The sequence below is a fragment of the Trichosurus vulpecula genome, chromosome 7 (assembly GCF_011100635.1).
Source record: "Trichosurus vulpecula isolate mTriVul1 chromosome 7, mTriVul1.pri, whole genome shotgun sequence".
NCBI lineage: Eukaryota > Metazoa > Chordata > Mammalia > Diprotodontia > Phalangeridae > Trichosurus > Trichosurus vulpecula.
In genome coordinates, this window is record NC_050579.1 from 205,183,442 (window position 1) to 205,197,856 (window position 14,415).

At 37.0% G+C, this 14,415-nt stretch overlaps 1 protein-coding gene across 16 annotated transcripts in view; it reads right to left on the minus strand.

The window, feature by feature from the left end:
* Positions 1-2,366: 2,366 nt before the first annotated feature.
* RIMS1 (regulating synaptic membrane exocytosis 1) overlaps positions 2,367-14,415 on the minus strand; it is a 425,786-nt gene continuing 413,737 nt past the window's right edge. For all 16 annotated transcript variants that reach the window (XM_036766397.1, XM_036766395.1, XM_036766392.1 and 13 more), the window contains 5 exons: positions 14,041-14,179; positions 10,542-10,654; positions 7,648-7,749; positions 7,114-7,253; positions 2,367-2,862 (listed from right to left, as the gene is read on the minus strand). In XM_036766397.1, coding sequence (XP_036622292.1) covers positions 2,644-2,862; positions 7,114-7,253; positions 7,648-7,749; positions 10,542-10,654; positions 14,041-14,179 — 713 coding nt within the window. In that variant the 3' untranslated portion in view covers positions 2,367-2,643. The remainder of the gene's footprint in view (positions 2,863-7,113; positions 7,254-7,647; positions 7,750-10,541; positions 10,655-14,040; positions 14,180-14,415) is intronic.

Consider the following 14,415-nt stretch of genomic DNA (forward strand, 5'->3'; position numbering starts at 1 on the left):
ATTTCCTAATATTCTGTTGAAGATGGTTTGGCAAACAAACACCCCCTACTTTCGATGTGCCAGCTTTCTCTATTCAAGACGTGTTGCAAAATCTGTCATTGTTTCAGAAGGACAGGATGGAAAGAGAACCAGATGCTTTGAAGACAGCCCCCAGATTTCAATATTCAATGCCTTCTATCCACAAGATTCAATATTATGACTTTTCATATATAACTTGAAATTCTTTGGCAATTGGACAACTGGGTCGTCTCTTTTATTATTAGCACACTCAAACAGCAGTAGAAAAACAACCTTCCGTTTGTTTCTTACTGAGATTTATTGTTTCGAATAATGCCACTTTTCAGAAGTGTACTCATGTGCTCACTTAGACAGGCTGACAAAGTGAAAACTTGTACGTGAGACAATGTACCCTTTGGGCCATTCTTTAAGACATATTTAGTGCAGTGACAAGTCAAGTTAAACATCAGCAACAGAGAACAAAGCCCAGTCTTTCTCGTTCCCATGATCCAGCTCCCGCTCTCCACCACAGGACCTGCAATGGCAATCTGGCAAAACATAGAACACAGATGGCTACCAACTGACGTGAAAAGTAAATTTTATTAAACATGTTTACATAACATGAGTTGGAAGTTCATTTAAAAGCACAGGGGAGTGTTAAGACAAGTGGTCAAAATAGAAAGATACTACCCAATTGTATTTAGTCAATTGTTGGCCACTAAGACAGAACGGACTCTAGTAATAGTGCACCAATGCTTCAGCTTTTCTTGCTCAGCAGGTCGAGCATTAGTCAATCTGTGCCCGATGGAATGGTGGGCAGAGAAGTCTGGCATGTTAAATAATAATAATTAATAATTCACTCGGTGCAGGCAGTATGTCTAATGGATTAAAACCTAGTGTGTACACAATTTCTACATGTGTTACAGCCCCACAGTAGGAATCTACACCAAAATAATTTATAAGAAGGTTTGGTCCGAACTACATCACGTTTTCCATAGGGTAAAAAATAAAGTCCATCTATAGACATTTTTGCACCAGACCGACTGAGTCTGGCTGAAACCTGCCAAATGTCTATAACAAAAATGGATGGCTTAGATTTCTTGGTTATTTCAGTATAGTATTTAACGAGCAAACTGTACAAGTACATGCAACATACAAGCCGGCCTACGTGGAGCTAACATACATTATTAAATTACCTTTTTGTTTCTTTACTTTTTTTTTAACAAAACATGCATGCAGCTTTGAAGAGTTCCAAGTCATGCTGCTCTATCTGTGTGATCACAAAATTGAATGGCCCATAAAAGGAAGGAAAAACCTATCAATGCACCTGCACGGTCTGCAGTTGGTAGCACATCACAAGGGAACGTCAAGGCCAAGAGAAACTCAAATGAAGAATATGCAAATTGAAATTGGACTTTTTTTTCCTCAAAAAAGTAAGATATTTTGTGTTAAAAAATCAAGCTTTGTGCTTGCATCAATCTTAAAGAAATGTAAACGAAAATTGGATAAAAACATTAGTTAAGTGCAGAATATCTCAACTGGAATTCCCAGTGGAATATTGAACAGCCCCTACCATGCTCTATCCAGGGCCGACAGGTGTGTCTGAAGGGAGACACAGCAGAGAAGCCTGGGTATAGCTGAAAGTGTCATATGCTTAATTCCGTTTCTGGTCAACATTGTGGGACATCAAATGTATATTTCCTATACATGAATGTGATTATTCTCTCTTGGACATTTGAAAGAGAACAGTATTAACAAGGAGTGGTTTCAATGTCAGAAACTAAGATTAAGCTGTTGCAGTCCCCAGCCTTGGTTGCAGATAGGTTTCTTCAAAAGTCTTTCATGCAAAACATAGACTTTTAGAAAAAAAATTATGCTTTGTCCAGAATGCAAAAAGAACAGTGGTGGGAAACATTCTGGCCTCTTGGTTTGCTTTGGGTTTCTACACATAAGACTTTGAAGAGCTGATATTGGAGGGGTGAGGAGGATAGGGGGTGGGGAACATGAGACCCTTGATTGGTATCACCTTGCCTGAAAGTTGCACACTTTGGGGGCGGTGCTTACAGAGAGGTTCTGCAGCCCTTTATTGGTGATCTGGGAAAAAAGAAGGGAAGGGTCTCTATTAGTATGGTGAGGACTGTCACAACATGGGTGAAGAGAGGGTTACACAGCCAAAAACTAGAGGAAGTAACAAGTACAGAAAACACTGCTCAAACACCAGGGGAAATAACACTGCTTGTAGTCTGGGTAAGAACGTGAGAACGTGTATAACACAAGATTTTCCACAGAGTGAGGGCTTCCAGTTTGTTCAATTGTGTGTTTTTGTGTGGTGTGTGTGTGTGTGTGTGTGTGTGTGTGAATTTGAAATCCCCCCTCCTTTTTTTTTTGCTAACAGTTAGAAGCATCAGTGACTCTCACTAGCAAATTGACTTTTTTTTATTGTAATTTGATAGATACCCTTGATCTGTCATTTGAAGCCAGGTTTAAACAAACGATTCAGACATATTTTTTGAATAACTATTACAGGTAAAACAGAAGTTGATTGTCTGTCTCCAACAATGTTTTTGATCACATAATATCTAGTTCGGGTTATTATCCTGGATTGGTAGCGTTTTACTTAACTAGGATCCATTCTCTACAAGTTCACTATGATCGAATGCAAGGAGGCCCAGTTGAACTTTCCAGAGATGATTGGGAAGCCCTGCGAGTCAAGGGCGCCAGGGTTGGGTCCACGAGTGATGAAGGTGGGAACAATTTGTACCATCCTATTACCATGCTGGACAGATCAAGTTCCTCCAGAAGGATCTGAGCTACACCCATGAAACATTTGTGATCCATTCGCCCATAATCCCCCCAGACGATCACCTGAAGAGAGAGAGAATCATGCACAAAGCATAGAATTAATATTATGTAAAAGGCCACGTCTTTTCATGCTTTTAAGTTGAAAAGTAAGTTGAAGGAGAGTCAGTATGAATGGTGGAAGAGAAAAGACCATCAAAGGCTAAAAAAATGGAGCTCAAGGGAGTTTCCAGAAATTCTAATATGTAAATGGCCACCTTCCTATTCATTTAGGTATTTTCCAAGGTCAGCTAAAAAAAAAAGAATGCTTGTGTTTCTTTGATAATTTTTCTAAGGGAAAGAACAAACTGGTAAAATGTTTTTGAACTGACAAAACTGTAAGATGTATCTGAATTACTTTGAATGATAATAATAGCTAACATTTATATAGCCTTAAGTTTTGTCTAACCTCTTACTTATATAATCTCATTTGTTCCTTCCAGCAATCCTAGGATACAGGTACTTACTACTATCCCCATTCTACAGATAAGGAGGCTGATGTCAAAAGAGATTAAATGACTTGCTCAGCTTCATATAGCTAGTTAAGTGTTTGAAGCAGGATTGAAATTCAAGTCTTCCCAGCTCCAGGCCCAGTGCTCTTTCTACTGCACCATCTGTTGTTTTTGTTGTCGTTCAGTAGTTTCAGTTGAGTCTGACTCGTCCTGACCCCATTTGGGATTTTCTTGGCTAACATTCTAGAGTGATTTGCCATTTCTTTCCCTGGCTCATTTTACAGATGAGGAAACTAAGGCAGACAGGGTTAAATGACTTGTCCAGGGTAGCATAACTAGTAAATATCTGAGATAGGATTTGAACTCAGGTCCTCCTGACTCCAGGGCTGGTGCTCTTGTAATGGTGATTTTTTTTACTCTTTTCTCTTTTGGAATGCTGAGGCAATCAAGAACCTTTGATGAGTTTTGCTTTTCAAATGTAATGGAAGGCAAAGAAGAATTTTTGTTGTCTTTATTTTGGAGTGCTTCTCAGCACTAGGGAATCTTTGATTGAATTGGGAATCTTTGGTGACCTGCTTACGTCAAGGGAAGGCCTAGTTCCCACGGGTTTGAGTTGCATGGTTGTGACACCCTCTGACCCCGAGCAAGTGTTTAAGTCAGAAGAAGGCCTAAGTCACCTAGTTTTAAGTCACATGGTTGTGACACCCTTTGACCCTGAAGAGGTGTATATAAACTCAGAGGTTAGTATTTTGCCTTTGAGGACACACCACTGAAAGAGTGTTGGTGGCGAGACTCTGGGTATCTGCTGAAAACCCAGATGTTGGTTCTTCTCTCTGGTAACTATGTATGTATTGTGATTTAGTCAGACAGATAGAAGCCTGTCTGTTGATCTATTTGTAATTTCTGTTTGTATTTTCTCTGAAGTTCAGGGTGCTGACTTTCCCCTTCCGAATTAAGTAAATTATATATGTATGTTTAATTAAAGTAAGATTTTGAACTCCTTAAAAGTTGCTTTCCTTAGAAAAGCAGATCAAAGAACCTAGTGGCCCACTGCACCATCTACCTGCCACATATAACAGAATAATAACAATAGCTAGCATTTATATAGGGCCTTAGTATTTTCAATGCACTTTGCAAATATTATCTCATTTTATCTTCATCATACCTAGGGTAATATAGGGTTTTTATTACTATTTATTACTATTTTATTACCATTATTCTATTATAATTATTATAATAATATGGATTATATGATACTATTATATATTAATAATATTATATTATTTTGTTACTATTTTTTACTACAACTGTCCCCATTTTACAGATAAGGGAATGGAGGCAGTCTGAGCTTAGCTGATTTTCCAAGAGTAACATAGCTAGTAAGTGTCTGGATTTAAACTCAAACTCTCCTGATTTCAGGAAGCTCTATCTACTGTGCTACCTAACTGCCTCAGTAATTGCTTAATTAATACTGAAATGTTAGTGAGCTGAATATTCATTTTCATAGATAGACAGAATATTGGATTTCGGGTGGGTCTCACAGGTCATCCAGTCTAAATTCCTGCCTGATGGACAAAGCCCCTTCATGAGATCCTGGGTGAGTATTTGATTGGTCGATTGGAAAATTTAAAGGAGTAGGTTACTCTCTTTCTAATGAGATGACAATCCACTGCATTTCAGGACAGGCTTAATTCCTAGAAAGCTCTTAGTAATAACAATTCACCTTTATACAGCATGTTATGGTTTATAAACCACTTTCTTCAAGATAACTCTAAGGAGTTGTCTTGTAGTAGTTGTCTAGTAAGTGTCTGGATTTAAACTCAGATTCTCTCGATTTCAGGAAGTTCTATCTACTGTGCTACCTGCCTCAAAAATTGATTAATACTGAAATATTAGTTAGCTGAATATTCATTTTCATAGACTGCTAGGATATTGGAGTTGGGGTGATAGCTACTATGGAGTAGGTTCATGGTTATCCCCATATTACAGATGAGGAAGTGGAGCTTCAAAGATGTAACTGACATGCTGCTGGGCACACAACTGGCAAAACCTTTATGAAACTACCACCCATTGGTTCTAACAACTTTTTTTTACCCCACTCAGTCAATCAATCAATACACATTCATTAAGTCATGACAATGTACCAGACGCTGTGATAGGAAATGGAAGATGCCAAGATATAAATGCAACAATCCCTTTATTCACGTAAAGAGTATATACCTTACATATGTATACATATACACACATGTCAATAGGCATATGTGTATACTTACACACATGTACATATATATTAAAAATATAAACAAAATAAGAACAAGGTGATTTTGGGGGAGAAGGGATCATCAGAAAAGACCTCAAAGGAGATATCATTTATTTTATCTGAGCTGAATTTTGAAGGAAACTAGAGATTTTTAGAGATGGCAATAAGAAAAGTGTACATTCCAGCCTTGAGGGACATGGAGCATGGAGATAGTGAGTGAAGTGTCATGTGTAAGGAATAGAAATGCCAGTTTGGCTGGCTTGTAGAGTAGGTAAAGGGGATTAGAGTATAATAAGGCTTGAAAAGGACTGATTGGTGCCAGACTGCGAAGGATTCTTAGGGCCAAACAGAACAGTTTGTGGTTAATCCTGGAGGTAGGAAGCCACTAGAATTTATCATATAGGAGACTGATATACAGACTGATCCGTACACTAGAAACATCACTTTGGCATCTGTGTACATAATGAATTGAAGAGGGAAGAGACTTGGGGCAGGGACAGTCATAAGGAGGCGATCGCAATAACTTAGGGAACGAGTGATGAGTATCTGAAGAAGGGTGATGGAAAGCAGGGAACAAATTTGACAGAAGTTGTTCTGGAGGTAGAAACTTTGGCAGCTGACTGACTATGAAGGTTGAGGAATTGAGGATGGTTCCAAGGTTGTGAACCTGGGTGACTGCAAGGGTGGTGGTGCTATCTACAGAAATAAGGGATTTGAGGAAGTGGGATGAGTTTGGAGAAATAAAAAGAGTTCTATTTTGGACTTATTGAGTTTGAGATGCCTATGGCACTTCCAGTTTTAAATGTCAAATTGACAGTTGGTAGGCACGGATCTATGGCTCAAAATTATCTCAGAGGCTATTGAGTTTAACCCACCTATTTTATAGATGACAAAATTGAGGCCCAGTAGGGATATTTGTCTATTATTAATCAGAAGCAACAAAAACCATTCATCATTGCTCTTCCTCACAGAGTACTGTGCTAAAAATCCTTAGTTTGTTGTCTCTCAAGCTGAAAAACCTTTAGATATTGGCTTGGTAATGAATTGGCTTCATTATCTATATTTTCCCTCCTTCCTTTGTTTTTCCTGTGTGCAGAACCTTGGTTCATCTTTGATAAACTCAATGTAATTTCTGAGCATTTCAAGTTCTTATTCAATTATATAGTTAAGCAGTTTTATTGCTTTAGGAAATTTAGGCACACATGGACTGTTTATACATATATATATATATATATTTATCTATCTGTCGTTCTTCCATAATTGATGGGGGACTAGAAGGGGAATGTAGAAACGATCACTTTTAGCCCTTGTTTTACTTCTGAATGTATATTTAAAAAATTATTTTAGACAAATACTAAAACTTAAATATATAACAAGAAAATAAAAAGAAACATTATAAACTTAAATATAAAATAAGGTAAAAAACATGTCATGGGGACAGCAGACCACAGGAGAGGATTCAGAATAATATAGCAATAACGTTCTATTTCAAGAAAGCCCATACCTTAAATACTATGTGTTGTGTTGAAACTACGTATATTTTTAAAAAATCAAATGATTACTGACCTGAAGAACTTTACCCTGTGGACTTTCATCAAAAACCAGGGACTGTTGATACAAAGGATCGAGGGTTTTTCGGGCAATTCTTGTTTTCTTCTTTGCTATGCAGGCTCCATTTTCCAAAAGATAGACTTTAACATATGGAGCTGCAGGAAAAGAGGTTATTATGTGAGTGAATTAGCTCAAATGTCCTTTGAAGAATATGATTGTTTAGTGATCATTTATTGAGCTTACCATGTGTTTCACTATTTTAAAAAAGCAACTTGTCAATGTAATTTCATATTTATGGAAGATTGAAGTGAATAGAAAAGCAAGCTTTGAAGGGCAGGACTCTTTTTTATACATGGGTGCAACACTGATCATGTATATAGATTTCAGCCCTGCTTCAAAGCAAGAAATTATTAAATTGCTAAATTTAATAATTGTTAAATTATTTGCGTGTTCCATGCAGAATATTAATTAATTTTTAAATTGAACAAATAGTTTCACTTATTGAACAGTGGTATTCTCTTGTCTCAATTAATTAAGACTTTTCCTTACCAGGTGTAGATTTGGAACCAGGTTTTTGAGTGAGGCTTCTTGCTCTGATGACTTCCACTTCTAATTGACCCTTTTTATCCTCCATTCCAATCTGTATATCACCTGAAAAGGGAAAGAATGATAAATCACATGGTTGTTGCCTCTTTTATTCTTTAAAAAAACTCTTCTATCTGCTCTGCATAGGAATGTCCTATGATGCTATTTTAAAATTCATCCTCTCCTTAATTTGTCCTAGCTTGATATCTACTTTGATTTGGATCATACAAAGGTAATGATATAGTGTTTATGAGCAGCATGTAATTCTGGAGACTTTGGAGGGACTTGTCAAAAGTTAGGCATAAAACCAAATGGGGTTCTGGCTAATACTGAGAGAGAGAAGGGTCTGACTAACTAGCTGCATAATTTTCTTGCAGATAGTTCAGCATGTCCTAAAATGATCACTAATCCTGGAACTTGCTGTGAGGGATGGACCAAACTGGGACTACGGTTGCTTTTTGCTTTGCTTGTTATCCTATTTTGAACTTAGTTTTATTTTCTGGATTGAATATTTCTTTTTTAATAGACTCAAAGAACTAAAGATTTAAATGGTGCCAAAAGTTATTAATAAAATAGATAGCATGATGAAGAACCTTATAACAGCAACCTTATAACAAGGGAAGAATAATAGATCTTAGAAATTGTAAGGGACCTCAATAACCATATTATATAACTCATTCTTGAAAAAGTATTACTTCTCTGTAAATAATCAACAAATGGTCCTCTGTACATATTTGACAGGTGGTCCTCTCTATATACTTAATAAGTATATAGTCCTCTCTATATACTTAATTATATGAAAAACTTCAGTGAAGGAGAATCCATTGTAATGGTTGGGAGGCTTTTTTTTTTCACTTTAAGCCTAAATTAACCTGTTTGATACTTCTACCCATTGCATTACCCTTTGGTGCCACTCTCTGGAGACAGAACAAATCTCTCTTGTAGGTGATAGTCATTCAAATACTTGAAGACAGCTATCAAGTGTTCCCCTTCCCTCCTAAATTTTCTCTTCTTCAGGCTAACCACACCTAGTTTATTCCACTGGTGCTCATGTCTTATTGACTTGAAGCCCCTCACATTCCTACTTGCCTTCTTAGAGGTTTTCCAGCTTGTTAGCATTCTCCCTAAATGTGGCTCCCAGAATTGAACAGTATCATCATTGTGGTCTTATCAGGATAAATACAACCAGACTATCATTTTACTCTTCCTAAAAGCTAAATCTCTCAAAATGTAGCCTAAGACTGCATTAGCTTTCATGGTTTTCATGTCATACTGCAGATTCATATTCAGCTTGGGGTCTCCCCAAATCCCAGATCTTTTCCAAATTAGCAGCTGTCTAGTTCAATCATTTTTCATTTGTATCCAACTCTTTGTGACCCCATTTTGGGTTTTCTTGGCAAAGATACTGGAGTGTTTGCCATTTCCTTCTCCAGATCCTTTTATAGATGAGGAAACTGAGGAAAATAAGCTTAAATGACTTGCCCATATCACAGCTAGTTAAGTATCTGAGACCAGATTTGAACTCAGGAAGATGAACCTTCCTGACTTCAAGCCTAGCACTTCAAGCCTAGCACTCTATCTACTCATCAACCTAGCTGTCTCCGTCTAGCTATGCCTCCCTTATTTTGGCCTTGTGATGTTAATTTTTTTAATCGAAATGTAAGACTCCACATCTGTCTCTTACAAGGGCAACTATATGGCATAGTGGATAGAGCACTGAGCTTTGAATCAAGAAGACTCATCTTCATGACTTCAAATCTAGCCTCAGACACTTAGTAACTGTGTGACTCTTGGCAAGTCATTTAACCCTGTTTGCTTCAGTTCTTCATCTGTAAAATTATGTCAAATTTTTTAATCCAAATGTAACATGTCACATTTGTCCTTCATAAATTACATTTTATTTGATCTGGTTATGATGTTTCAAGATCTTTTTGAATCTTTGCTTCATCAACCATTAGGTTACCAATACTTCCCAACTTTGTAACACTAGAAAATTTTATGAGCATTCTATGTATCCCTTCATTTGAGTCAATAAAAAAAGAAATTAAACAACACAGGGGCAAGTATATAATGTTAGCAAGCTATTTACTGGAGTGGTCATGAAGAACATGTTGAAGCCATTATAAGGTTTCTGAATATTGAATTCATCCCATGTGGATACAAAGCAGTGATGGGAAGGACATGAGAAGCAGCCTCATAAAGGTGGTGGCAAGATTTTTTTAAAGACTTGATTGCTTTCTTTCCTCTGTAAGCAAATTTCAAAGATGAGAAGGTCTGTTTATTCTGCTTACCTTGACACAACTGGTTTATCATCTCTCTGGCACTATAAGCTATAGTTTTGCCTTCCCAGTGCAAAATTTTTGTGGACTGGCATCCAGACCAGAATGACTAGCACAAACAGTGGTTTCCTGAGTCCATATACATGTGCTTAATACAGATTTGATCATAATCTAACAAGAATTTCCATCATTGGGTTATATAGCCACATGTTTTAAAGGTTAAACCATGGTTTTAGGATGTGAAAGCAACTTTTTTGTTGCCTTAGTTATAAAAATGGAGGACAGAATATAGGTAGAAGGTTAGAGAAAGCCCTGACCTTAGTAATCAAATACTTTTCTTGATGATGATTTTGACAGCTCTAAGAGAATAATATTAAATATTATTATAATATAATTATATTATAATATTAAATAATATTTTAAAGATTCAATAATCCCAAGTAGTACTGGATTATGCAAAAAAAAAGCCCATGGTCATTGCACTTACTCCATACTCTTCTTGAAGGTACTTCCCTTTGATGTGATTTTCACTGACATATACACAAATGAAACAGTACTGATCCCAGGGATTACTCTTACCCATAGCAGGAGTTGCTAGTGTTTGTCTTCCAACAAGCTGAGCTGGTCCTAGTCCATCAAGGAAATCACTGAATTGACTGTCAGCTCCCAATCGGACTCCGGGAAATATTAGGCTGCAAGGATGGTGAAAATTTTTTTTAAATAAAAAAGTAAAATAAAATAATTAGCTTTATTCGAACATATATATGCCCCATAATTATTTTATATGAAACACTGAACTTCCCTTACATGTAATTTATTAAAACACATATTAAATTTAACATAATAGTTCAATAAGTGTCCTGCTTATCTACGTAATCTCCTCAGAATAATTTTTCATGTCATTTCCTAAAATGGTAGCTTTTTACAAATATTTGAAAGGCTTTGTCAGGCATAGTGTCACATGCCTATGACCTTAGCTATGGGGGAGCCTGAGAGTGGTGACTCTCTTGAGCTTGGGAATTCTGAGCTATAGTGGGCTAAGCTGATCAGAAGTCCACACTAAGATTGGCATCAGTATGATGAACCTCTTGAAACATTGGGCCGCTAGGTTGCTCACAGAGGGATAAACCCATGTTAGTCAGAAATGGGGCATGGTCAAGGCTCCTGGGACTGTAGGATTGGGCTCCTGGGGAAAATAGGGAATGCTAGTCCTTTTTTTTTAAGTATTTAGAGGTTGTCAAATGAAGCTCACTTAGACGTGTTCTCTTTTGCTCGAGAAGGCAGAAATAGTCTTAAGCTTAGAATTCCTAAAGAACAAAATTTAGGCTTAATATCATGAAACACTTACAAATAACAACAACTATCCAAAAGTTGAAGCTGTTACCTTAGGGTCTGGTGGTCACCTCCTCCCTTCCCCCCCCACCTTTTCAGGGGTTCTTAACCTGAAGTCTGTGAACTTATAACTATGAAATTTATTTTGTGTACTTAAAGACATTATTCTAAGGAGTCTATGGGCTTCACCAGACCATCAAAGTGTCCCATGGTATAGAATAGTTTAAGAACTCCTGCTAGAGGTTTCCAAGGGAAGACTGGAATTTCACTTTCTGGGAATGTTGTCAAGAGTATTCTCAGCCAGGTGTGGGATGGACTGAATTCCCATTCATCTCTTGTAGTCTGTGAGTTTTGTCATTCTGTTATATAGGCACAGTAGGAGTGGATTCTGGGGATAAAAAGTAAACTTCCCAACTTTGAAACATAAATATAAGTTTTATATCTGAAGACTGACTCTGATAGTGTCATTGCCAAAATGTTGATTGATTCTATTTGTGGCAATTTAAGCCATCATTTGGGAATCTGTACTAAGGTAGAAAAAAATATAAGATGGGACACATATTAAATGTTCTGTATATCCACAGATATATGGATATTGACACAAATGTTTTTAACATCAAGCATTCTTTTATTTTAGAAACTGTGCATGGAAATGTAAATGAAATTATATTGAGGTTTTTTTTAATGGATTTGTGATTCCATTGGGAGAGGAATTTCCCTCTGTCAATCAGGTCAGAATCTGACTTGTAACTAATACTTTCAGAAAGTTGCCTGGGTCACTGAGAGATCACCTGACTTGACAAGTCACACAGGCAGTCTAAATCCAAAGCATTACTTGAACAAAGGTCTTTCTGACTCCCAGGTTAGATCTCATTCAATCAATCCAGCAACAAGAATTTATTCAGTGCTTGCTATGTATCAGACATTTATACCAAGCACTGATGGCATTAAATTGAGAGCTACTTGAGGGCAGGGACTGTCTTTTGCCTCTTTTTGTATTCCTAGTGCTTAGCACAGTACCTGGCATGTGGCAGATGCTTAATAAATATTTATCAAATTGATTTGATGGCACTAGGCGAATGTATGTCACACTGCCTTTCAATATTGAGGTATAATTTATTTTTGAAAAATTGGTGCAAGGTTATTCATTCATTTACTCATTTATTGATTTATTAGTCCATCTACTTATTTATTTGTAGAAGCTTAGATCTGACAGTAGCTATGTTACTGTGAATAAATTACATAACCTCTCTGAGGTTTAGTTTTCCCACATTATGAATGGCAATAATAAGATACCATCTGCCTCATAGAACTGTGGGGAGGAAAGAATATTATTAACCCTAAAGTGCTATAGAAAAATGAGTTATTGTTGCCATCACAAATGCAAAATATTTAATATCTATTTTAAAACAAACATATTTTCAGGAATACTTTTTAATAAAAGAGGTTTGAACTCAGAAAATTCCTATTTCTTCCCAGATATATCTCATATTTATCACATTATACATTTTTGTCCCTCTTGTTCAATAAACATCACTTATAATTGAAAACTTAAGTGTATTCATTAATATTGTCTTCCCTGAAGCTAATATTAACTTGTTATGAATGGTATGAATACTGATAAACGAGCAATCAAAACCAGTTATATATGACTAATCCCCATGCTACCAAATAAGTAAGAGCAATCACTTTGGGTTAAGCTTCTGGTTCTCAGAAAAAAGTCTGATTTTAAAATAGGCATTATATCCTAGGAACAAGCAATTTTAGAATTGTGGAATGAATGGATAAATGTGGAGATTGGGAGGACAAGGACTACATGAGTAGGGTTTTGTTTGTCCCTCATGATGAACCCCCACATCTGCCTAGTATGAGGGAAATATCAAATTTGGAGAAATGTTATCCTCTGTTTCTGAGAGAGAAGGAACAAGGCTTCAAGTAATTGAAAGTGAAGCTGCCTCTGGCAGCAAATTGACCACAGCCCAGGTTCTAGAATTACAGGGAAAAGTTGCCAAAGAAAAGAGGAAAGAGGGTTTTACACACACACCCACACACCCACACCTCCCCCCCCCCCACCTCTCTCTCTGTGTCTCTGTCTCTCTGTCTCTGTTTCTGTCTTTCTCTGATTTTCTGTCTCTGTCTGTCTTTCTGTCTGTCTGTCTGTCTCTCTCTCTCTCCGTTTCTGTCTCTGTCTCTCTTTTTCTGCCTGTCTGTCTCTTTCATGCTTTAGACATTGGAAATGGAACCAAACCAAGTTCCTTGCCTTGATTGTTTCTTATCACATGTCTGACTTTAGTTAATCAAATGAATTCCCTGGACTTCAGTTTCCTCTTCTGTAAAATGATGGGGTTGGACTAGATAAAGGGATTTGGACACATTCTAGCACTAGCTTTAGGATCTGTGATCTAATAAGGGTATTTATTAGATGATGTTTAACCTGTACCAATCACATTCAGTAAAAGCATTGTTTTTGAATCCCTCTATGCGTTAGATATATAGCTGGGATAAAAGGTAATTTATATTCCTCTCAGCATTTGATTCTTTGAAAAATGTATGTATCCTAAATGTCGTACTCATCATCAAATGGGACAATATGCTATAATTAATGTTATAGACTTAAAAAAATGTCATAGTTAATGCTATAGACTAAAAAAAAAAAATTCCCATGTATACTCATGGCTGTGTGACCTTAATAATGATTCCAATCATTAGTATTTAAATGAATAAAGAATCTTCTCAAGCTACTTACTTCCCTTCCGAGCTGTAACTATTAATGCTGCCATCAGTAGACTCTCGACTTGGCTGCCGTACCATTTTCCTCATTTCAGCTGCCATGCCGGTTTCTGTGCTTCTCTGTATGGTGCTTTTCAACTTCTTGTGGCCAGATTCTATGATAGAGGGAGAGAGACAGGGAAAGGGAGAGGGAGAGAGAGACAGAGAGAGAGAGAGACAGAAACAGAGAGATGGAGACACAGAGAGACAGAGACACATAGAGAAAGAGAGAGAAAAAACAGAGAGGGACGGAGAGAGACAGAGACAGAGACAGAGAGACAGAAAGAGAGAGACAGAGAGAGAGAGACAGACAGAGAGAGAGAGACAGACAGAGAGAGGGAGAGGGAGAGAG